The following is a 24470-nucleotide window of genomic DNA, read 5'->3' as shown; positions in this document are numbered from 1 at the left end:
GGATCTCTCTACCTGCTGCTGGTGGGCTTTACTATGTTGTGAACTTACTGAACGTATCTTGGGCAGTAAGCAACCTAATTCACTGTTTACTGTTGCACATAAGCTTACAATGAGACTTAAATGTAGACATTTGCTTCTTATGCTTTTATAATTTTCAGAATACATCAGTTATCCACACAAGCTAGAGAGTTAGCTTGCTCAGTCTCACTAGCTAACTAGATTTTTCTTGGCTGCTTGTCCTGAGAGTCTTGCCTCTCAAAATTCCTCCCGTTAAACTACTTATCAACATCTATTTTCTTTTTTGTTTTATAACAATTGTAATGCAATTCTTTAAATTAAAAGGCAGACAAAGGTTTTATTGAAAAACAAAATGATAGCCAATAAAAATAACAGACATGGTGAGCTGGGCAGATTGATCTGACTCACTGAAATGAGTACATTGAGTGATAAGGACCATTCTTTGGTCCTTATCATCTGTATGGCAGAGGGTTGAGATGGGTTGAGATGGGAAATACGGCTTTCAGTGACTCTGAGCTCGATTTTGCACCACAGAATCAACAGCTGCAGTCTACCTTTTTGAAACCTGGGTGTAATATTTCATAGCCTCGTATTTCATATTTGGAGTACAGTGCGGATGCCAGATGTCAGCTGTATTTGCTCTTTCAGCAGAAGTGGATTGTGAAAAGCCTGCTTGCTAGTGCTGGAAGGCCTGGTTGCACGTTGGCTTTGCTAGGGTTGATAACTCCTCTCTGGACCAGGCTGAACATATGCCTTTGCATGAGGTCAGCTCGCAGGCAGATGCAAAGTTTCCAAGCCTTTCACCTCAAGCAGACAACAATTCTGAGTCAGAGGCCCCAGAGAGCATCCGCTGGACATTAGCTCATAGCTCCCAGCTAGCCCAGCGCTAAGCTGCTGTCTGGACCTGTTTACTGCCAGATAAGGAATAAACAGGAAGATTTATACACCAGGATAAAGCCTGCAGAAAGACTCCAGACGGCTTTCTCCAAGTGTGAATGGAATAAGAGCAATGTAGTGTGTATGGAAAAAATGAAGACAGTCAGAATTCTAAGACATCTAAAACATGCTGAATTTTTTTGCACTTTGAAATCCACGAACCTCAATTGCAGCAAAATTGGGACAATAAGCCAAATTCAAATAAAAACAGAAACCATACACAGACAAGATATTTTATATTTTACCCTAACAACAATCTTTATCAATTTTTTGTAATTTTATATTTAGTACAAAGTTGATGTCGGCATCACTTTGCAAAGATGTTGTTACAAGGCACAATAAAACTAGGAACAGGTCAGAAAACATCTTGAACAGGTGATGCAATCATACTGGGGGGCGGGGGGGGGGGGGGGGGGCATTGGAAAAAGGAACATCCAGGAAAGCCTTAACATAACATTCATTAGTATATAAAACAGGTTAAAAGTAAGTTTCTTCATATAGCACTTGCTATTATTTTAGGTAGTTTACCCTGTATGATGCCTAATATCATCAAAAGATTGAGGGAATCTAGAAAAAATCATTGTGGGTAAAAGGTAAGGCTGAAAATAACACAACTGAATGCTGGTGACATTAGATCCCTGACATTAGGTCCCTTAGACAGCATTTATTGCAAACCAGCATGCATCTGTGATAGATTTTACCACATGGGCTCAGAAATACTTTGAAAAATCTTTGTCTGTAAACACCATTCGTCACCATATTTGATGTTGCAAGTTAAGAGCGGAAGCCATATATCACTGTGTTCGCAGGGCTGTAAAAGAAATCCAGACTGTTACCAGCATAAAGTTCAAAAGCCAGGGTCTATCAGGATATGGGGGTGTGATAGTACCTATAGTATGGGTAACTTGCGCATCTATGAAGACACCATTAACACTGAATACAAGATTCATACACGTTTTGAGGCAACATGTGCTGCCTTCAGGATGTTTTTCAGGATGTCTATGCTTATTTCAACATGACAACAAAAAGCCACATTCTGAATTTATTACAACAGCATGGCTGCATAAACAGAGAGTGGAGGTGCTAAACTGGTCTACCTGCAGTTCAGAACTATCCGTTAAGACGCAAGACGCATTATAAGGCGCTATGCACAACAACAAAGGCCCCGTATGGTTGCTGTGGACTTGTTTAACAGAAAAATGAAAAAAAATTCTGCTTTCAAAACTGAATGCATTGGTGTTTTCTCAGCATTTCTACTTACTGTCCTACTTGGGTATTTTGGCTCCTGGAGCTCTGATTTAAAAAAAAAAAAACAACTAACAAAAAATAAACATTGAACGAAAAATGTGAAAAAGTGTTGAGTTTTTGTTCACACTACTGTGAGTGGATTTGAACTGGAATTCACTGGATTGGGAGGTTAAACAAAAGCATTGGAGGAACGTGCTGTTTGAGGCAGTGCAGCGGCAGCTCTTTAGGCTTCAGGTCGTTCTCTCCCACTGAGAGCGACTGCATCTGAGGCCTACGCTGCTAATTGTGCACAATAAAGACAGAGTGCAGCTTTTATCACATGACAAACCACACTTAAATGAACCTAACCACATCACTCGCAGAGGTTCACTTGTATAGGTGTATAGGTGTTCTGCTTTGATTGATGTCAGGAATCTCGCTAGTTGTAAATCCAGTGTACACTTTTCCCTTTACCCTAGATTGTGATGAATCAGCCAAGACAATGATGTCCACCGAACTTTCTGAGTCATGCTGTTCTGTCTGGGCTCACTGGTTTTGTTTGTCTTGTCTTATCTGTCTTGTGATATTAGAGCAATAAGCCATGAGACTCCCTGCGTTTCTGTGGATTTGCACAATGCGAAGCAGGGCGAAATTCCTGTTACAGTCTTTAAAGTCTTTATGTAAACCATGGCACCTTAATACATTCATAATATAACCCCAAAAGTGCCTCAGCCTTGTTTTAAAACCAGAACTAGCCGTACTATACTTACCGATTCATGTGTCAGAACAGCATGAGACTCTTCGTTTTTCCACATATTTCTCTCTGTAAAGAGATGTCTTTAGATGTCTCTGGTCTGTACTACATTCATACCTCAAATGAACTACATCAAAGCTTATTTTGATGCAAAGAGGTCAACCTCTGACCTGCTCAGGGGGTCTTGGTCTGCCTATTTGGGGTGCACCGGAGTTTGAATCAGAGCGTTCACACTTGCTCTAGCAAACCGCCCTAATGAAGCAATCACACCATGGTTTGTTTCAGCTGAACCAAAGCTATCATGTCTGAATGCACCCTAAAAACTAATAGAAGCCCACACCCCACCAGTTAGCATCATGAAAACTGCACACCGTGTCTGACACTATTATATGACTCTCTTTCTCTTTCTCACACACACACACACACACGCTCTCTCACTTTCTCTCTTTTTCTCTTACTGTCTTTTTCTCTTTTCCTCTTGCTGTTATTCTCTCTATTGCTCTTTTACCTGAAAAAAAGTAGTATTAGACATCTGCAAGCCTGCTTTTTGTCCATTGTCGAAGATTCCAGTATGCAGTACAGCTTTAGGTTTGCATCCACACTTTGCGTTCTTTACTCAATTCCAAATGGGTCTCTAGCATTTCTTTCAACACAAGGAGCATTTAGGCTGCGTGTCCCCTCTTATGGGCACTGAATTAGTGTAAAATCTCTGTGAAGTAGTGTTGTTTACTGCTCCAGCATGCATTGGAGCTGATTCGTTTAGATTGACTGTAAAATCCTTTTGAAACAAATTCTAGCTTTAATTAGTCATGCCCCATGACTTCAGTGTTCTCCTTAAAGTCACTGGGAACGGTATCTCTCTCTCCGGCCTGTTTCACGTCCGTAAGGTCTCCGTTACTAGACGTTACTCATAGAATTGTGTTTCCGTGCCGTGAGGTTTTGAACGCCAGCCTGCCCATCTGTAAGTTGGCATGGCGTTGGGTTGGGTTGGAGAGAGAGGGGGCTTATGGTAGGAGAAATGTTGCTTGCTGAGCTTCAGCATGGTCTTTACTGCTTTCATATTCCCTTTAAGAATTCCTGAGGTTTGAAAAGCACCCCAAAGCCTGGAGCTAATTTAGACTTTCAGACTTTTCTTTTTAATCCTCGAGACTAATTACAGACCCTTTTCCCGCAATTAAAATCGATAAACTCCGCTGTGCTCGGAGAGGTTTGCCAAATGAACCCCAAAGGCGTTCTTCTCTTCTCTTCTCTTCTCTTCTCTTCTCTTCTCTTCTCTTCTCTTCTCTTCTCTTCTCTTCTCTTCTCTTCTCTTCTCTGTAGCTCAGAAGCTGTAAGAAAAGATACTCACTCTTATCTTACACTCATCCTTCCAGCTGTAGTACAGCACTAAAAATAACGTGCTACACAGACCTGGATTCTTCGACAGTCTCCATGCTTTTCTCTTAGTTTTTTAAAATTTATTGTCTCTGGCCAGGATGGCGTGCTTGCTTGGGGAGCCGTCCAGAGGTCAGGCAGATGTTTCTTTCTCTCTATCTCTTTCTCTCTCTTCCACTGTCTCTCACTCGTTCTCACTCGGTCCTTTTCTCTTTTCCTCTTGCTGTTCTCTCTATTGCTCTTTTACTTGCAATGTCTCTCTCTTCATCTCTCTCCAACACTTTCTCTTGTACATATTTTTATCTTTATTTTATTTCTGTCTGTCCCTCTCTTGCTCACTCTCTCTGTCATTCTCTACCTCTCATGCTCACTCTCTCTGTCATTCTCTACCTCTCTTGCTCACTCTCTCTGTCATTCTCTACCTCTCTTGCTCACTCTCTCTGTCATTCTCTACCTCTCTTGCTCACTCTCTCTGTCATTCTCTACCTCTCATGCTCACTCTCTCTGTCATTCTCTACCTCTCTTGCTCACTCTCTCTGTCATTCTCTACCTCTCTTGCTCACTCTCTCTGTCATTCTCTACCTCTCTTGCTCACTCTCTCTGTCATTCTCTACCTCTCTTGCTCACTCTCTCTGTCATTCTCTACCTCACTTGCTCACTCTCTCTGTCATTCTCTACCTCTCATGCTCACTCTCTCTGTCATTCTCTACCTCTCTTGCTCACTCTCTCTGTCATTCTCTACCTCTCTTGCTCACTCTCTCTGTCATTCTCTACCTCTCTTGCTCACTCTCTCTGTCATTCTCTACCTCTCTTGCTCACTCTCTCTGTCATTCTCTACCTCTCATGCTCACTCTCTCTGTCATTCTCTACCTCTCTTGCTCACTCTCTCTGTCATTCTCTACCTCTCTTGCTCACTCTCTCTGTCATTCTCTACCTCTCTTGCTCACTCTCTCTGTCATTCTCTACCTCTCTTGCTCACTCTCTCTGTCATTCTCTACCTCTCTTGCTCACTCTCTCTGTCATTCTCTACCTCTCTTGCTCACTCTCTCTGTCATTCTCTACCTCTCTTGCTCACTCTCTCTGTCATTCTCTACCTCTCATGCTCACTCTCTCTGTCATTCTCTACCTCTCTTGCTCACTCTCTCTGTCATTCTCTACCTCTCATGCTCACTCTCTCTGTCATTCTCTACCTCTCTTGCTCACTCTCTCTGTCATTCTCCACCTCTCTTGCTCACTCTCTCTGTCATTCTCTACCTCTCTTGCTCACTCTCTCTGTCATTCTCTACCTCTCTTGCTCACTCTCTCTGTCATTCTCTACCTCTCATGCTCACTCTCTCTGTCATTCTCTACCTCTCTTGCTCACTCTCTCTGTCATTCTCTACCTCTCTTGCTCACTCTCTCTGCCATTCTCTACCTCTCTTGCTCACTCTCTCTGTCATTCTCTACCTCTCATGCTCACTCTCTCTGTCATTCTCTACCTCTCTTGCTCACTCTCTCTGTCATTCTCTACCTCTCATGCTCACTCTCTCTGTCATTCTCTACCTCTCTTGCTCACTCTCTCTGCCATTCTCTACCTCTCTTGCTCACTCTCTCTGTCATTCTCTACCTCTCATGCTCACTCTCTCTGTCATTCTCTACCTCTCTTGCTCACTCTCTCTGTCATTCTCTACCTCTCTTGCTCACTCTCTCTGTCATTCTCTACCTCTCATGCTCACTCTCTCTGTCATTCTCTACCTCTCTTGCTCACTCTCTCTGTCATTCTCCACCTCTCTTGCTCACTCTCTCTGTCATTCTCTACCTCTCTTGCTCACTCTCTCTGTCATTCTCTACCTCTCTTGCTCACTCTCTCTGCCATTCTCTACCTCTCTTGCTCACTCTCTCTGTCATTCTCTACCTCTCTTGCTCACTCTCTCTGTCATTCTCTACCTCTCTTGCTCACTCTCTCTGTCATTCTCTACCTCTCTTGCTCACTCTCTTTTTCTCTCTTTCTTCCCTTTTTTTCTCTCGTACTTTCTTTTTCTCATTTCCTCTCACCAGTATTCTGTGTATTGCCCTTTTAGTTGCGCTCTCTCTCTCTCTCTCTCTCTCTCTCTCTCTCTCTCTCTCTCTCTCTCTCTCTCTCTCTCTCTCTTTCTCACTGCTGTTCTGTCTATTGCTCTTTTACTTGCTCTCTCTCTCTCTTATTTGTTTTCCTCTCACTGTTATACTCTCTATTGCCCCTCTTACTTGCTCTCTCTTTCTGACACTTTCTTTCACCTTTGCACATTTTTCTTAATCTTTATCTTTTATTCTCCCCCCTTTACCCCCCCCCCTTTTATCTCCCCCTCTTTTTCCTTGTTTTGTCACAGAGCGTAGTCCCCTGGCTCAAGCTGAAATAAACTCAAGTTTTGGATGATTCTATTGAGCAATCGTAAGGCTTTGCTGTCTGTGTCATTGTGTGACATATTGCTTTAATTGACTGTGATAGAATGCTGTAATTGGGCTTGCCAGCGTGGAGCCGGGCGAGTGTAGCTGTGTGCAGATAGAATACCTTGGGGACAGAGAAAGAAAGATAGAAGAGGGAGGGATGGATGGAAAAAAAGCGAGTTTGGAAATGGAAGTCCTCTGGAAGGCCCGTCTAGACCGTGTGCTGGCTGCGTGGACACGTACAGTGGGCCTTTCAGCACATGTGTGTGTTTATCTCTCTCTGAAGTGGAGCATATGGGTTGAACTCGAGTTGAAGTCAAAGGGGTGGAGTCAACCAAGACCATCTACCCAAAAGCAAGTCAGCACTTCATCACATGGTTTAAACAGCATGATCACATACACACAGGTTTGCTTTTATGCAATGTCAAGGCGTGGGGTCATTCATATGTCTCATATGTACAGTACTGTGCAAAATTGATTAAAGCTGCTATTCTTTTCAAGAGACCTACTTCCAGTTTTTTTTACTTTTCATAATAAAGCTGAACACATTCAGTGATGTTGAGGTCCGGACTCTGGGGTGAACAACTTGAGCCTGCTGTTCAAAGAAAACCAATGTTTGATTAGCAAATTTTCTTTTTTGTCTGTTTCTTTATTTTGGTAATTCCTTTTCTCCATTTGTTTTGACCTCTTTTCACCATCCTTATGCAAGTGAACTGTCCTGTATTGAATCTCCTCTGAAATATTTCCTGGAAAATGAATAACTTGTACTGTATTGGCTATTTTGACTGGAAATTAAATAAATGAAGGGTGTTCTCTGTATTTGCCCCAGTACTGTGTATGTAATATTAATATGTCCCATATGTATCTTGTATGTAAGCATCTATAGACAATATAGATTTGTGAAAAGCACTTTACAAAGTCAGTTATTGGGTTGCTCCTCAAGGTTATGCTTGTTTTTCTCGGGTCTTCACACACACCCACACACCCACACCCATGTTATTATTATTTTTGTGTCGGCTCTGTCTTTTCTCCTTTAACTTATAGCTGATCCTGTGTTGTTGCTGTGCAGAAAAAAAACACTGCTGTACTTGATACACCTCACACATTGCCATGTAAGTGTCACTGCTGTGTGGAGAATGATCCAGTACTCAAATAATATCTGGTCAGCAGTGTCCCTGTGGTCAGAAACTGACCAGTGATGAAAGGGATAGATGGGTGTGGTGGAAGGCATCAACCAATGGGCTATAGTCAGTAGTTGTGCACCAATATAGTGGACCAGTATGTAGAGAGAGCTCAGAGAGTGTATATAAAAAAGAGGGCAAAATATGGAAAGAGCCACAAAACAAGACTGTACACACAATAACTTTTCATCAAATTGAAAACAAAATATCTCTTCAACTACTGAAAAATGTGGTCTGGATGAAAGAATCCACACAATTCCTCCACTTGTTTCAATAAGCCCCGAGTGAGAAATACCTCCTACTGAATTACAGTGTGCTGGTGTCTGTAATAACTGCAACACCTAAAGGTTAAGCTGGGTCTTAGTTAGCGTGATGTGGTATCTTTATCTGTATAATATGTCCGTGTACATGTAAAGTAAGCCGCGGTGTAGAGTAGTGTTGGTCAGTTTGAGCATGATCTGCATGTCTCCTGTGACGCACAGCAGTGCGTTATATAAACAGAGGAAAGTGGACACCGAATTGAGCAAGAGCACCATGTGTGAAAATACGGAGAGCACATTTGGAGAGGCTTTCAGATATCAATCAGGAAGGGGTGTGAAAGATGCGTGTTGGCAGAGGTGTGGTGGAAGGTTTAATTTTGGAAAGGGCTGTTGTAATATTTTTTCTCTTCATACTTTTTGTCTTGTGTTTCTCTTTTTCCTTTTTTTTTTGCTCGAGGCCTTCAGATTTTTACGAGCTAAAATTTTTCTTCCTGTAAAATGTGGGATGTGCGTATCAATACAGCGAGTTTTATGTGGATATCTTTATCAACAAAGAAAGCTTTGTCTCTGCAGCTCAAATAAAAAGCCCGTCTGTGTTGTAAATCAGGGCTGCTTTCACTGCCAGAATCTGCCCTCTGTCTTCTTCACATGCACAGCCATGTCAAAGTAAAATTTGATAGTTAATAATGTGGCTTAAAGCTCTCCGGCACCGTGCCGGAATTCCGGCGTGGGGCCGGGCTGTTTTAGATTTAAAAGTAGGTATTTATAACACAAACATTTACGGTCCTACAATCTGATTGGCTGAGCCGTGTTCAACGCTGTTGTGAAATACTCAATATTAGCACACCTATGACCACCTCACAACAACTGAATTCTGTATTACTGCACCACCGCGGTCCTGTGCTGTTAAAGTATTATGCGAAAAATGGATCATTTGTGCTCTTGGGCTCCTCCTACAGTTGCTGAGTGTATTTCGCTTTTCACTGTCATAAATAAAAATCATGCTTTAAGCCCTCCTCATGTATGCTGCTCACATGGACCACTGAGAGTACTGATGCAGTAAGAACCCATTTTTGTTTAGCCAATGGGCTCACAACTTGTTTATTTCTAAATAAGACTTGAGGTAGTAATTTGGTGTCTAAAAAGTGCTTATAAAATGTAATTAAACAGTACTATATGTGTTTTATTATTCGAAAAAAGTCTATGAAATGACCTCAATATACAGCGATGGGCCATCAAAAAAGTGCATAATAATAAATACTTAGTATTTGTTCATTTTTAACATAATAAATAAAAATAAACATGAAGAAACATGAAGAATGCAAAGAAATTTCCTTATGCTGGCGTCAATATTAAACCAAGAGTCAAGCTGAAGACTTCTCTTATTGGTGTTTTATTGATTTGAAGTCCTGCACCTTTGATGGCTTTGATCACTTTAGTGTCTTAGAATGCAGATCCAGAATCGGAGCATGTGTGACTGGATTTGGGGGATTTAGAGTGGGTTTGGTGTTCTTTAAGGGTATTTAACATTTTAGGGTATTATTTTTAATCGCAGTCATGATATTGGCTTTTACAATACTGATATTGCAAAATAAGCATTATGTAAACGAACCTCCAACCAATCACCGTATGCTTACTGTGCATGCTGAACAATCATTCAGATGAGTAGTTATGTGGGCCTTTTGATGAATCGAGGTGTTCATGTAATCCAGCAGCAGCAAATTATTTTGGTCAAAATATTGCAGTCCAGTCTTTCACCATTGTCACATTATTGATTTAAAGTATTTTAATATCTGAAAGGTAGTATGTAGTAATAATATATTAGTGTATATATATATATAGGCAGCCCTAATTCACTTCTATCTTAAACCTTGTGTTTTTGTTCTCTTAGGTGTCACAGGGGTCAGATGTTCAGTTTGAGGGGAATTTCTCGCTGTCGTGTGAAGTGCAGACTGAGACCCTTCCCCACGGCAACGAGCACCTGCTGTCCTGGGCCCAGCGTCGCTATCACGCCGTCACCTCCTTCAGTGAACTGAAGATGGCCCACGATGTCTACATTAAAGTTGGAGAGGGTGTGTGAAACACACACACACACACACACACACACACACACACACACACACATACACACACGCACACATTCAAGTACTACATATTTCTTTCCTTTAAATAAAGCTTCTCAATCTTCAATACATTGACAATTGTTGCAAAGTGATGAAGAAAACAGGCTAATTTAAAACATTTTGAAAAGCTAGATGTCCAAAAATTTTCATGGATATATATTTAATGTATATGACAGGTGATAATTTGACTAAAGCTGTATATTTGTCCCATCGCGCGACTTGCGCACACACACACACACACACACACACACACACACACACACACACACACACACACACTGTTCTTTTCCACTGAACCCTAATCAAAGAGCTGTGCATGGTAATTCACTCTGAATGGCAGCCATTGACGCTGCGTAATAACTGGACCCAAGAGGAATAAAGCAGCTCCGCTGAGGCTCAGTCGCTCTGATTACCACCGGCAAGGCTTCAAGCTTATTCAAATCAGCTGGGACTCACTCCCTCTCTCTTTACTCTCTTTCTTTCTTTGATTCTTCCTTTCTTCTTTCTCTCCTTTCTTTCTTCTTCTTTTCTGTCATGTTCAGATGATTTGCTCGCCTCTTTAGCTTCTGTTGCTGTCAGCAGAGAGAGAGAGAGAGAGAGGAGAGTGATGGAAAGGCAGAGTAAATAGCAGAGGAAGGAGAGTTTGGCCTGTGCGTGGGCTTTCTGCCAAACTTGCGGCCTTTCACACTAGTCCAAAACTCAGAGAATGGAAAGAAAGAGAGTGGGAGAGTGGTGGGGGGGGCTGGTGGGGGGGGCTGGTGGGGGGGGGGGGGGGGGGGGGGGGGCACAGAATTGAATGTGTAAAGGGGAAATAGTGGAGACAGGTTAAAGAAAAAAAAGGAAAGCACAGCATCCAAAGCAACGCACCATTACAGTCCGTTCCAAGTTTAGCTGCTTGGCTGATGATATTAGCCGCTGGGGGAAATTGGCTAATTCTGAAAGGAAACTGGATGAGTGAAACTTGTCTGAAGTATTTTGATAAGATTTTCAACTCTTCCCTGAATCCTGGATCCCACATCTTTGGTTGACTGTATTGTTTAGCAGTGGAGGATGGTCGGGTTTGGTGAATGGAGCTCGTGAGGTCACCACTACAAAGCTGAGGCAGGAACAGGGAAGAACTTGGCATGTGCTCTCCATGGAGTAGTTTTCAATTACTATATGCGCTTCATTAAAAGTATATTAGTTGATTTTGTGTACTTAAATCAGGCTCTGGCGAGTACCACAACACAGCGATGATAACAAGCCCACCGCTGTGGTAGGCACTTCATCGTCATGAGCATGCACATTTCCTCCCTTCTGTTTACTTATTCATTTTGTTTTGTTTTTCCATGAAAGTAGCTGAAGGAAGCACAATTTAATCCAGAAGGGGAAGTCACACCATTTCTGCAGTGCACTCCTGTGTTATTCAGTGTAGCTTTTTATACTGGCCGCATGCAGAAAGCAGCAGCTGAACCAATCATGCATGCCTGATGTGCAGTTTTAAATAAGAGCCTTTTTTCCCACTTCCAGTGGCCACCCCTAAACATGCTGACAATACTCTCATACCATTCTTCACTCGCAGCTTCAGAATCATTAAACTGGCTGCTGTGTTCAGTAATACACAGTGTGCAGCAGTCTAAGCTAAGGTTCATGAAGTTAACCCAAGCTATTGGCATATTTGATTTTTTTAAATATTTAATTAATAAACAGTATTAAAAGAAGTATTGCATGAACCCATCTCAGAGTCTTTGGCAGTGACCGTATTACAATAGTAAGCTAAATAGGTTTGGCTGAAGGTCAGTGTTTCTAATGGGAGTAAATTCAAGTGTACCATTTTATAGTTTTGATGATAACCCTAGTATTCTGTATATAAATTATATAAGATATATAAACTAGATCAATTGCATTTTGTGAATGAAAAACATCTCAGGAATGTGATTTGCATGATTCTAGTGTTATGGCTTAAATGAAGCAGTTTGTTGCATGCATGGCTACTACTGCACCAAACCGGAGCAGCATCATTGCAACGTCACTGGTAAAGCAGAATGTTTCTGGGCTGTCTACTGCTTTTGTTTTATAAGATTAAGTGACCCTTATTAGTCCCACAATGGGGAAATTTCACCTCCGCATTTAACCCATTTGTGAAGTGAAACACCACATACACACTAGTGAGCACACACACACTAGGGGGCAGTGAGCACACTTGCCCGGAGCGGTGGGCAGCCCAATCCGCAGCGCCCGGGGAGCAGTTGGGGGTTAGGTGTCTTGCTCAAGGACACCTCAGTCATGTGCTGTCAGCTCTGGGGATCGAACCGGCAACCTTCCAGTCACGACGCTGGATCCCTAACCTCCAGCCCCCGTTATAGTCAGTTTGTTCAGTTTCTTCAATAGAAAACCATTACGGGGATCTTATCAGGTCCACTATTCAGAAATAAAGAGCTATGCACCACTCATCCTTAAAACTTCACATCATTTTTAATGTTTTTTTTTTTTTTTTTTGCCCGTTTTCTTCCTCCATTCTTGGCCGATTCTCAGTAGGTCTCCCCCATCCCAGACTTCAACCAAGCTGAAAGGATGAAGGCAAGCACACGCTTCCTCTGAGACACATGACGTGCCACCATTTCTTTCAGACTGCTCCTAATGCTACATCACTGGACAGCTCTATGCACTCACATTCTGTTGGCAATTGTGTTGGGCAGCATTGTGCTGATTGATGAGGGAAGAGGGAGGACCACGCTCCCACCCAGCCCATTCAGGCCATTATGATTTCTTGAACTCCCGGCCATGGATGATGGGTGGGGTCGCCAGGCATCAAACCTTTGTGATGATAGGGCCAACACTTAAATCCGCTTTTGACTTTTGTTGCAAATGTGACCACCTGTATCCTGGTCAAATAACGTTTCAAAGTGTGAATTATGCAAAGCCTGAGTGTAAAAAGGGACAAGCAGTGCACCGTATATGTAATAGATGCCAAAGTTCCAAAAGGGTTTTTCAGAATTATGCAAATAGAAGAACCCTAGTTCCCTAAAGAACCTTTCAGTGGGTGGACAGAACCTAAAGAAGCTTTTAGAGAAGGTTCAAAGGACCTTCTCTTAATGTCACAGTTCTATACCAACTAAAAAATCCTAGAACTGTCCATCCAAGCCATAAAAGATTTGGGAAGAGTATAGATTTAAACACGCTTGTGCCTGTGGATGGCAGTGGGCAGTGGGACTCCCCTACCCCCCTTCTGAAAAAAAAACAGCCTAGTTTACTGTGTCTCCTCCTAATGTACTGCAGAAGTTAAGAAACAAAAATTAAGCTGGAAAGACCATGCAGAGAACAAAGTCATGACCTCCTACCACACAGAATCAACAATATTTCATATAACATTAAGCACACAGCAGCCATGAACACATTAGCATCATAAAAATAATATTTTTTTAATTCTGCATAATGGCCAGTTTCCCATATAAACCTTCAAATTACACAGAATCAGTGGTGGCTAGAATAAAATCAGCTGGCAGGCAGCCTGTAAGATTTTAAATAACTTACCACCCTCCATTCTCCTGTCCTTTTGGATGAAGTGGTTGATGGCAGGGTCGTGCAACTGATCCTTCGCTTTTAAATTAATCAACAATTGCTTCTCAAGCATTCTGATGGCTTGGTTAAGGTTCCTAAGTCACAAAATCCATCTTTGGCCCAAGACCCACTCTCCATGCCCAACAGCAGGCAGTCCCAGCAGTAGACCTTCTGCTCCTTTGTCAATCCTGTCATCAATTGGAGCCCCCCCCCCCACCCCCACCCCCCCTCTTAAAAGCCTTTTTTTGCACCAAATTAAGATCTGGTGTAGGTCTTTGCCAATTAACTCCACCTTTTCATTAAAAGTTAATCTAGATGTCCTCCTCACTAGCAGTAATGCTACTGTCAGCTTTCACCATAAATCGACAAGCTAACTAGCTTTTTTGCTATCTTTGTGTCCCCACAGCAGGCGGTCAACGTGTCATAAAGTTAGCGGTAACAAAGCCCACCCCTTTAGAGGAAAGATACGATTGGTCAGTTTCTCTGTCATTTGAAATGGGTTAAATTGCAGAGGTGGTCAAATTCTGATGGGGAGACAAAGGGGCTTCTTTTATTTAACGCTTCACATTCCAAAAACAAAGTGAAGAGGCAAGTTTGAAGGATGTATTTGCTTAGATTTGTGTTTGTTTAGATGTTGATTGTCAAGAGATCAGATAAAATTAGAACAGATCCATTTTAAAATATTATTTTTAGCATATCTTGGGGTGTAGAGGGCCGTGATGATTCCTCTCTGCAGCAGACAGAACAGAGTAAAAACAGTGCTGTGTGTGATTAAAGTTTGAGATTTGGCAGCTACTCAGCGTGATGTGTTTACCTCTGCAGGAGAGCGCTGGCTTTCTACTTTTTCTGCTGCCTTTGTAGCTCCGCGTGAGAGCGGACACGTTTCCGATCCACTTTCTACAAAGAGCAGGCACCTCCAAAAGCCTGGAAGAGCCAGGAGAGAGATAGAGGTGCCAGCCGTTCAGTTTATACGCACCATCTTTGTGCTCTGTCCAAAAGCTGGCTGACCAAATAAGGAAGTGTCTCTTGCTCGCTCTCTCTCTCTCTCGCTCTCTCTCTCTCTCTCTCTCTCTCTCTCTCTCTCTCTCTCTCTCTCTCTCGCTCTCTCTCTCTCTCTCTCTCTCTCTCTCTCTCTCTCTCTCTCTCTCTCTCTCTCTCTCTCTCTGTCTTTCTCATGGCAAAGAAGAGAGGCTTCATCTCCACAGTAGAGAATAGGACAAGACCCTGAGCACTCTGAAGGATTTTTTTTTGTTGTACATAGAAAGAGTAAAAAAGTTAAACATTTTCAACAATGAACCCGAAGAAGACAATGGCCACGTTTTCACTACTGTTTATATGCTGACTACAGCTTTTCAAACAAAATTACAGTAGAAACCCGTCCATTCTGTGTCCTCTTCCTGTGTTTGACACTGCGAACTGTGTTTAGACTTAGCACTCTCACTTTTTATCGTGAAATGTTGCCATGTCTCCAGAGCTTTTGGTCAGTCTGGTCAGTTTTGTCTCCGCTCAAATTGTTTTGCAGACCCTGTGTTCTCCGACACTTGCAAAATTGACAATAAGTTCCTGTCTCTGAACTATCTGGCGAGTTATGTGGAGCCTCAGACATCCACAGGCTGCGTCCTGTCCGGCCCTGACCCCCAGCAAGAGGTTCACGTTATTGAACTGCAAGCCCCCAACTCCAGCAGGTGAGTTCTTTTCTGTTTGTGTGTCTTCATACTGGCTCCCTTCCTAAAATTCTGTTTGTACAAACTTTGAATATTGGATTATCCAACCACATTATCAAAGAGCATCTTACTGACTCTTCGTGATATACCTATACCTTATTTTTACCATTTATTCATGCTCCACCCACAAAAACCTCTGTTATGAGGCTGGACAAGTTTGACAAAACATCAGCGAAAGGCCCATTCAGTCTAATTGTAGTACTCTGAAACAAGAGTGCCTGAACAAGATGTGGCTGAGAAGGCAGAGATAGTGCAGTTGTATCACTTACTACTCTAGTTGATGTCAATACCTTAGTCTTCATCAGCATCCAATGTGATGCATGTTACCTTCATTATCTCATTAACTCAGCTAAATCCTCGGTTACTAATCCAACATGAAAACCTATCAGTGCTCTTTGGCTATTTTTGAATAATAAGTGATGCTTTTTTTAATCCCACAAACGGGGAAATTCCATCTCCACATTTAACCATCCGTGAAGTGAAACACCACATACACACTAGTGAACACACACACTAGGGGGCAGTGAGCACACTTGCCCAGAGCGGTGGGCAGCCCTATCCGTGGTGCCCGGGGAGCAACTGGGGATTAGGTGTCTTGCTCAAGGACACCTCAATCGTGTGCTGTCGGCTCTGGGGATCGAACTGGCGACCTTCCGGTCACAGGATCAGTTCCCTAACCTTCAGCCCACGACTGCCCCATAATAAAATATGTTCCTCTGCGTGCTGCTACATTTTTGCAACACCAGTGCTGTGGCCTAAAAGGGTTACATTATTTTCAACCAAAGCCCATTTTTTTCATTGTTTTTGCTTCCCTGCGGTCAACCAAATATCCGTTCATGAACTCTCACGGATGCTTGAATATCAAAATTAGTCAGCGATGCATTCGTTTACGTCGCTTATTACTATTAGATTTATTTTTGCCTACATGTGAAAGTGAACCCTGTTGGGATAATTCAGGCATGTAATCAAGGTTTTTAGGGCAAACGTCTGATTGATTGGCTGCATAGGTGATTGGCTGCATCTCTGGCCTAAACTCCTAAAATTAATGTTGCTAGCTAGCTAAGGTAACTCCATAGCCTACGATTGTAGCTACTATTGAACGGCTGACAGTATTTTCGATGATGTGCTTACCAAATATACTGGTGTTACAACAAAAACGGAAAATAGACATATACAGATATGGACACATGAAGAAATCTGTAGTTACCAATGAAAATGAATGAGTCAGGAGTTAGGAAATGCTTCAGTCACAAATGTATGATGTAATGTGACCTTTCATGTGCATTCAAAATAAAGATTATTTGAAATTACAACAATGACACGTTCCAAGTTTGCATTTAGACAAAACTGAGTTTCCAAATAAAGTGCCCTGAACTTTAGGTTAGGCTGGGTTAGACTGAATAAAACCTGTCATAGCAGCTTGTGCTACCTTTCACCAGTAACTACAAAAGAACTGTATCTACAGACTAATAACTACAAAAGAATGGAGCACGGTTAGGTCAGTTATGTTTAACTATATCTGTATCAGTTGGTCCTTATAAAGCCTTATACAGGGAGATTCACTCAAATGGGGCCCCGAATATTCTGTTGTGACTCCCGTTAGGATGAAGCAATCAGAACCAAAAAAATATATGCTACATACCTTGATGTATGTGTAATTGATTGCATTACGTGTGATGCTTGAAGTGATCTCAGTTTTCTGTCAGACACATGAAAGGGTACCTTGGAAGTTGCAAACAAAGGTTCACTGCCTACCTCATTGCTCCGTTGCAGGAGCATCCCAGCTTGTTCGAAGCTTCATATGCTGAGGAGCACGTTGCACATGGTTTCATTCAGATTGCTTCATCCTAGGGAGAGTTATTACAGAATATTCAGGGCATCTTTTGACTGAATCTCCCTGTGTAATATGTGTAATATCTGTGGAGTCTTGTTGTTTACATGTGACATTTCTGTTGTTGTGCTCCGTTTGGAAATCAGATAGCGGAAAACTGGTATGAAGTAATCCAGTTTAATAAAGTTAGAGAGGTTGGATTGACCAAAAGTGTCTTTTGTTTGTCCCATGTAGTCAAATATTTGTAAACTATTCAATGTGTGTGGTACTGTGTGTGTGTGTGTGTGTGTGTGTGTGTGTGTGTGTGTGTGTGTGTGTGTGTGTGTGTGTGTGTGTGTGTGTGTGTGTGTGTGTGTGTGTGTGTGTGTGTGTGTGGTACTGTGTGTGTGTGTGTGCTTGTGTTGGTATAAATTTATGTGATCAGCATGTCCAAATGATGCTTTTCCTCTTCCTCTGTAAAGTTTGTTTAGAGTTAGGCAGGAACTGGGACAGTGTTGGCTTATAACATTTTCATTAAAAACATTATTATCTCTATCTCAGCTCTAGCTGATATCCTCCCATGCTCTGATTACACGCTATTTCCCAATAATGACACAAAAACCTGAAAAAGCAGCATGAGATACTGGAGATGGACTCCGAGTATTGCGTATGAGTGTTGCGTTATGTGGTGTGTTGCACATATGTTCTGCTTTTCTGGGAACATGTCCAGTTTTTTAATCAGTTGGCCAGACGGAGAAGCATGTTAATACTGAAGACATTTTCTTGTTGCACTTTCTCCGTCTCTCTCTTTCTCTCTCTCTGAGCAGTGCATTCCAGGTGGATGTGACGGTGGATTTGAGGCCGTTAGAGGGGGAGATTCCTCTGCATCGTGACGTTGTGTTGCTGCTCAGATGTGAGAAATCAGTGAACTGGGTGATTGAGGCCCATAGCATCGTCGGCAAACTGCGAATAGTGGTATGGACCCATAAACACACATCTGCTCACAAAGTCCAAGCATATGTCCCCAGGTTTAAAGCGTGAGCTCACAGAACACCTTTCCAGAGCGAATTTCTTTATTCTGCACCTACTGAATGCAAGAGGTCGGTGACCTCTGCAACCCTACAGACCAAAGCGCTGACTGGGCAAGCTTTCAGACTGGGCGGACATTAGTCAGCTTGGTAGTTTACACAAGCATTAGGTGAAAGTTTGTTAGCAAAATAAGTTGTTCCAGAGAAGATACGCTGTAGTTTCGTAAGTATGCTTCTGAAATACACACAGGTGAATAACTTAAAATCGTTGTCATTTGCTAACTAGTTTATTTTTAAGAGTAAGGGAAGAAGTGGGCTAGCTCAGTGGTTCTCAGCTCCGGTTCTGGGGACCCCTTGCCTTGGACAGCTGGGTTATATGCTAATTAAGTTAGTTAGCTGGCTAAAGTGCTGTTGCTGTGGTTGTTGCTTTACTCTTTAACTCTTAACGGAGCCAAAAAAGGTGCCATTTTTGAACCAAATACCAAAAGTTTTTTTTTTTTTGTCTAGAACTTCAGATTTGAGCCAAGAATCATTTAGCCAACTTTATTTTAGGAGGGTTGGGCCGAAGAAACCCCTTCTTTGGCAGAAATTTCCGGGCTAGCACAGCTGGTTTAGATGTGCTGGGGCACAAAGTACATATGTTCAAGGTTAATCAAGTTAGCTAGCTAAAGTGCTGATGAGGTAGTCAGCTGTAATGTTAGGTTGGTTTACCTGTGAAATTAAATAGTTACAGATAGGATCACTTTATGCACGTTAGGTAGCCAACTGGTTAGCTATTTACCGAACCCTTATTTTGAAGTCATTTACACTGGCTCTAGCAGGGTCCCCCTCCGCCCAGCCTGGAGTTTCTTGTTGTCAGTCTATAGGGCTGCAGCACGATACTACTGTGATAATTTTCTTCAGATGTGTCGGAATTCCCTCTCCATCTCCATCTGAACACTTTCTGACTGCTAGAATTAACTCTCTGAGTTACAGAGGCCTACAACATGTTGAAGCCAAGACAGTCCTGACAGGCGTGTTTTCTTTCAAACCTATAAAACCTCTGTTGTAAAGCGTGACGGTGCAGTAGCTCTACTCTGTAGAGGACACAGACAGACTGACTGACAGATAGACGGGCTGCAAAAGGGCCGGAGGGGACGCACTGTGAAATCTCTTGCTGACAGCTTCAGCTGAAGTGATGGCAAAGCAAAGGGAGATGGGTGTTTTTCTCTGTCCAAAGCCTGCAGAGGATTGTTATTGCGCTGTTGGGCCAGCTGTCTTGCCATCCCTCAGACCATCAGGTGTACCATGAGTAGTTTTACAGTGCACGCACACTTTTAGCACAGTCCACATGCATGTCCACATATTTTCTATTCAAATAATGCTTTGATTCTGCTTGACACAACATAATGCAGCAGTTGGGTGGAAAATCTAATTCACACATGTCCCCCTTACGTGAAATTTAGAAGCTAAGTTTGCATCTTTAGTTGTTTCTGACATTGTGTGACACTTTTATCTACACAAATGGATAAAGATGCTGAAAGATGCTGAAAGATGTCCAGTATCGTTTCTTGGCTGTAAGCAACAAAAGCTTCTGCTTGCATGCAGAACTTCATTAGCCAAAGTGATAAAAGGGGTCACCTCCATACTGGGGGTCTTCACTGTGCAGAGCACAGGCTTTCTATGTATGTATGGGAATTTTTAGTTATTTTTAACTCATTTTTCCTGTATTAGAGTCCACATTCGTTGCTGTTTCTACACTGGCTGTTCTTCCTCTACATTTTGACAGTTTGACATTTGTCTGTTTTCCATGAGGAGAAAATGCTTTTTTTTAAAAACAAGAACTGAAGGAGATTTTATTTAAACAAGAACTTAAAAAAGCTGCTGCTTTGGTTGCTATGGTTAACAGTGTGTGGAGTAGTTACTCAAAAAAGTAATGCATTACAATTTACTTATTAACTCTTTCAAAGTGCAATCCTTTTAGATTACTTCACTCATTACTTCGTGGAAAAAAATAATCTCATTACTCATATTTTCACTTCTAAAAACCTCACAAATCTGTATCAGCTGGAAAGGACAAAAAGAACATTTAGAAAGCAGTAGCCAATCGCAGGGAACATCATTTAGAAGACCTGTCACTGTCCCTGCCTTTGAACAAGCCAGTTGTGCTTGATTACAGTTCTGAATGGTTGATGACATGAAGACCTACGAACTAGCCAAACAGACCAAAAACAGCTGGCTTTTGATAAAATATTTGTGAATAAAATATGAAGCTGAATGTTTCCGAATGCGAGGTCGAGCTCATTCTTCTTCAGCACAGGGATTTTTATCCATCAGTTTCATATTAACAGGATTAGATGCTTTGACAGAGTTCCCCAGCACGTGTGGTGGGCTGGTCATAGTCACAGTCAGACTCCTGCAGCCAACTGTTGCAAATAACACTTGCACAGAAGTTATGTCAAAGGATCGTCACAGGTCAAGTAGAGAAAATATGCAAGTTATGAGTAATGAGTAATGCAAGTAATGCAATTCTTATTAAATGAGTCACTGTAATTTAATTATTACATTTTTTAACTGTAACGTTACAGCATTACATTGCAGTATTACTGTAAAGAAGAGTTCATAGTATCACAGCAAAAATAACACACTTTTTGGATACTCACTGTTTATGCAGGACCGTATAAGATTGATAGAATTGAAGGAGGTAGCAGGAGGAGGTAAAACCTGAAATAGGAATTTAAAAGGTGGAGATGATGGATCAGACATCTTGCGTATTAACGTTACACATACAAGCTCAGGGTCCATTGAACAAGCTCAGTTGATTTTAAGGCAAATGCAGAATCAGTGTTATACTGACGAAGCTGTGACAAATGTCCTTGGAAGACACACACCTTCAGCACATTTGCAATTATCAGATTCATCCATTCAGGGAAGGGGTCCGATGCACAACCCACATTACAAAATGTTCTACCGCACGTTGCACGCAATCAAAAACTTCCACCAGAGAGGTGTCCGCATACATAGTGTAGCTTTAAAGTATTACCGCCCTGTGTGGGACTGCACAGGGCTATGCGGTGAGCTGCCGTGTTGCACTGTGGCAAAAGAAAACTTTTTTTTAAGTTTAAGACCAGGCCAACCTTCACACACAGCCAATATCAGTAGGCTTTTTGGCATCTTGTCACTGTAGAATATTAAAAACCATGTGGTCTGTATTTTAACTTTTCATGATTATGTGAATGGAGGGTTTGGCATCTATTGGATGATTTGCTGCAATGAGTGCTGCATCAGTTGAACAACCCCCCCCCAACTCAAATTGCATGTTTTGTTGATTTTCTAAGTAAAAAGATATCATTTTCTACCAATTTTATTGCATTGTATCTATGCATTTAACATATGGGAAAAAGTTAAAACAGAAAACAGAAAATGTGCTGCAAGTTTTGCGCAGGCCACATGTTATGCTTGTATGCCGAATTCAGATAAAATAGTAATTGTGTATTAAAATGTGTAGAAGTGTGATCATTAAAGAGGTCCTGTAGCTATGTTTTCTTAGAAAAACTGCAAAAAATGTTTAATTCAACAATGATTGCCTAAGCATTTGCATGCAGCTATACATAAACTCATACAGGAACAGATGGAAACACCCCACACACCCTCCAATACACACTAGCTTGTGTGTGAGTGCGTGTTTGAGTGTGTCTCTGTGAATTGGCCCCTGTACTGCTGGACATGAAAGAATGCAAACTATGTAAGTGTATCTGAGACCCTCATAAAGTCAAAGCTTCACTTCTGTGGGCAGGCTGGTCTGACCACTTCTGCCAGCCTGGTGCTGAGAAATCGAGTGTGGGAAAAGTAGAAAAGTGGGCTATACCCCATCGCCTCTCTCGATTTACTAGCAGAAGAACAACCGGGAACGAATGTGGAATCCCTGCGTAATCTGACACATTGGATCCTCTACTGATTAGAGAGTTTCTCAGCAGACGGCACAGAGAAACAGAAGCTAGTGCATTGGTCATGGGCTCACAGCAGACTGTCTGTAGATCAGCGTGTTTGCCTGACCCTGTCCACGCACGCTAATCTGTGGTGCTCTCGTGTGATGTATTTATGGTTATTCACAGGTGAACCATAGCCAGGGAAATTCAAGCTAAGCCTTGATGAATTTGGTGTGGAAAATGTGCTGTATTTAATGCATGTGTTGATTTATTAGCAGAGGCAGAATGCAGTCTGATATACTGTGACAGGTCACTTTTAAATCATGTCTGTTTGAATTGTTGTTTCAGAAGTTCATTCTGCATCCTCTGAACTGACTACAAAATGAGTTCAAAATACATAAGATGAAAAAGTGATAATAGAAGGATTTTAATCAGGGAATGAACAGGACTTTCATTGTGCATGAGATTTCTGAGTGTAATCATAAGAAATAACATAAGAAAAGGGAAGGTCAAAAGAAAATAATGAATGTAAAAACAAACTGGATTAACTCCTTACAACCCTGCAAGACCTGGTAGACCACCACAGCTGTCACCATCAGATAAACAGTACTTATTTTCGTCTTGCTGGGGAAAAAAAGAACCTTTGCCAATCAAAAAAGAAGCTGCTAATGTTCACACAGTCATGGACTGACCACCCCAGAGCCCAGACCTCAGCCTCACTGAATGTGTTTGGGTTACTCATATCACAAAAAGCAAAACATGCAAGCAACTTCTAAGACTGAACTTTGCAGTGTAGAAAAATATCTCTGCAGATTTCTTGGAAAAATAGAATGGAGGCTGTAATAAAGGCAAAGGATTGACGCACTAAAAACGAATATATATATATATGCACATAGTTATGGAGGCTTTGTTGTAAAGATGCACTGCGGAAGATCACCTGATCCTGTTTGGTCTGACATAAGAATGGTTGTGAATCCAGTGGCTGTGGAAAGTGATTATAATCAGTTCAAATATTATGATCAGCTGATTATGATATAATTATGAGAGGCCCACTCACGATCATATTGATTTATTAATGCATGCTATCTTTTTTTATTTGGGGAGAAATAACCAACTCGCTATTCTCTCTATTTTTTATCTTCCCCATCCTTAGACATCAGATAGTGTTAGCCTGAGTGCTAGCACGGAGCGGCTAATGCAGGTATCTAAGACTGTAAAGCAGAAGCTTCCTGCAGGTGCTCAGGCGCTGATCCAGTGGGCACAGGAGAACGGTTACAGCCCCGTAACCTCATACACCAGCACAGCTGTGGCCAACGTCTTCAACCTGTGCCTCAAAGAAGCTGGTAAGCTACTGCTGTCCAATCAGATGCTTTCATTTAAAAGACCAACTATTCTGATTTGAGTGTTCTCATTGAGGCCCCAAAACCATGAATTTACCTGCTTTATGTGCTGGAGTGTTTCAGATTGTGATCACTGTCATTTCCAGATATGGTGGATCCTCTGGAGTCAATGTTTCCTCCGGAGCTCTCCATCCTCCAGAAAGGCAACCCGCATCCCCTGCCCAGTGCCCGGGATGCTCCTGCCCGGCCCAGCCTCCCCTTCCCTTTCCCTCCACCCTCAGACCATGGCCTGCCCTTTCCACTCCTCCCACCCTCTCTTGAAGAGCCACAGGGTCCTGAGGAGCAGCGCGGGGCACTGACTGCATTGTTGAGCGTGCGCTGTGAGGAGAGCAGGATGGTGGTCAGCATCGACAAGGAAAGCCTGCAGGTAAAAACCTGAGCACTGGAGCCCTCATAATTAGTTCCATCAACACTCAGCTTTTCAACATGCGTTAATACAAATAAGCGTCCATTCTTTGTTGGTTTGTAATAACTTTATTTATTAGGGACTAAGCAGGTTTATTTTGAGGAAATCAATATTTGTAACCGTATATTCACGACAAATCCCACACATTTTGTTCTCTTGTGACATCAGCAACCCACATAAAAGAGTTTCAGTTTGTGCTTTCTTCATATCAAAGAAGATACTTCATTGAGTGTTAAGCAAGTTAATATAGTATTGACAACTGGTTTACAGTTCTGTGCAAAAGTCAAAGACCACTCTAAGTTTTTTAAGTAAGAATTAAGTTTTCAGTATCAGAAAAAACAGTCAAATAGATATATTTAACAAAAGATTACACGG

General features: G+C 41.9%; 1 protein-coding gene across 2 annotated transcripts in view; it reads left to right on the top strand.

The window, feature by feature from the left end:
- The window catches only part of tgfbr3 (transforming growth factor, beta receptor III), a 155806-nt gene that overhangs the window by 101455 nt on the left and 29881 nt on the right, over positions 1 to 24470 (top strand). For both annotated transcript variants that reach the window (XM_037534984.1, XM_017715571.2), the window contains exons 5-9: positions 10048 to 10228; positions 15342 to 15504; positions 18181 to 18328; positions 23443 to 23632; positions 23776 to 24056. In XM_037534984.1, coding sequence (XP_037390881.1) covers positions 10048 to 10228; positions 15342 to 15504; positions 18181 to 18328; positions 23443 to 23632; positions 23776 to 24056 — 963 coding nt within the window. The remainder of the gene's footprint in view (positions 1 to 10047; positions 10229 to 15341; positions 15505 to 18180; positions 18329 to 23442; positions 23633 to 23775; positions 24057 to 24470) is intronic.

This window comes from Pygocentrus nattereri, chromosome 26 (genome assembly GCF_015220715.1).
Source record: "Pygocentrus nattereri isolate fPygNat1 chromosome 26, fPygNat1.pri, whole genome shotgun sequence".
NCBI classification, from domain to species: domain Eukaryota; kingdom Metazoa; phylum Chordata; class Actinopteri; order Characiformes; family Serrasalmidae; genus Pygocentrus; species Pygocentrus nattereri.
This window is presented reverse-complemented; position numbering and strand designations above follow the sequence as displayed.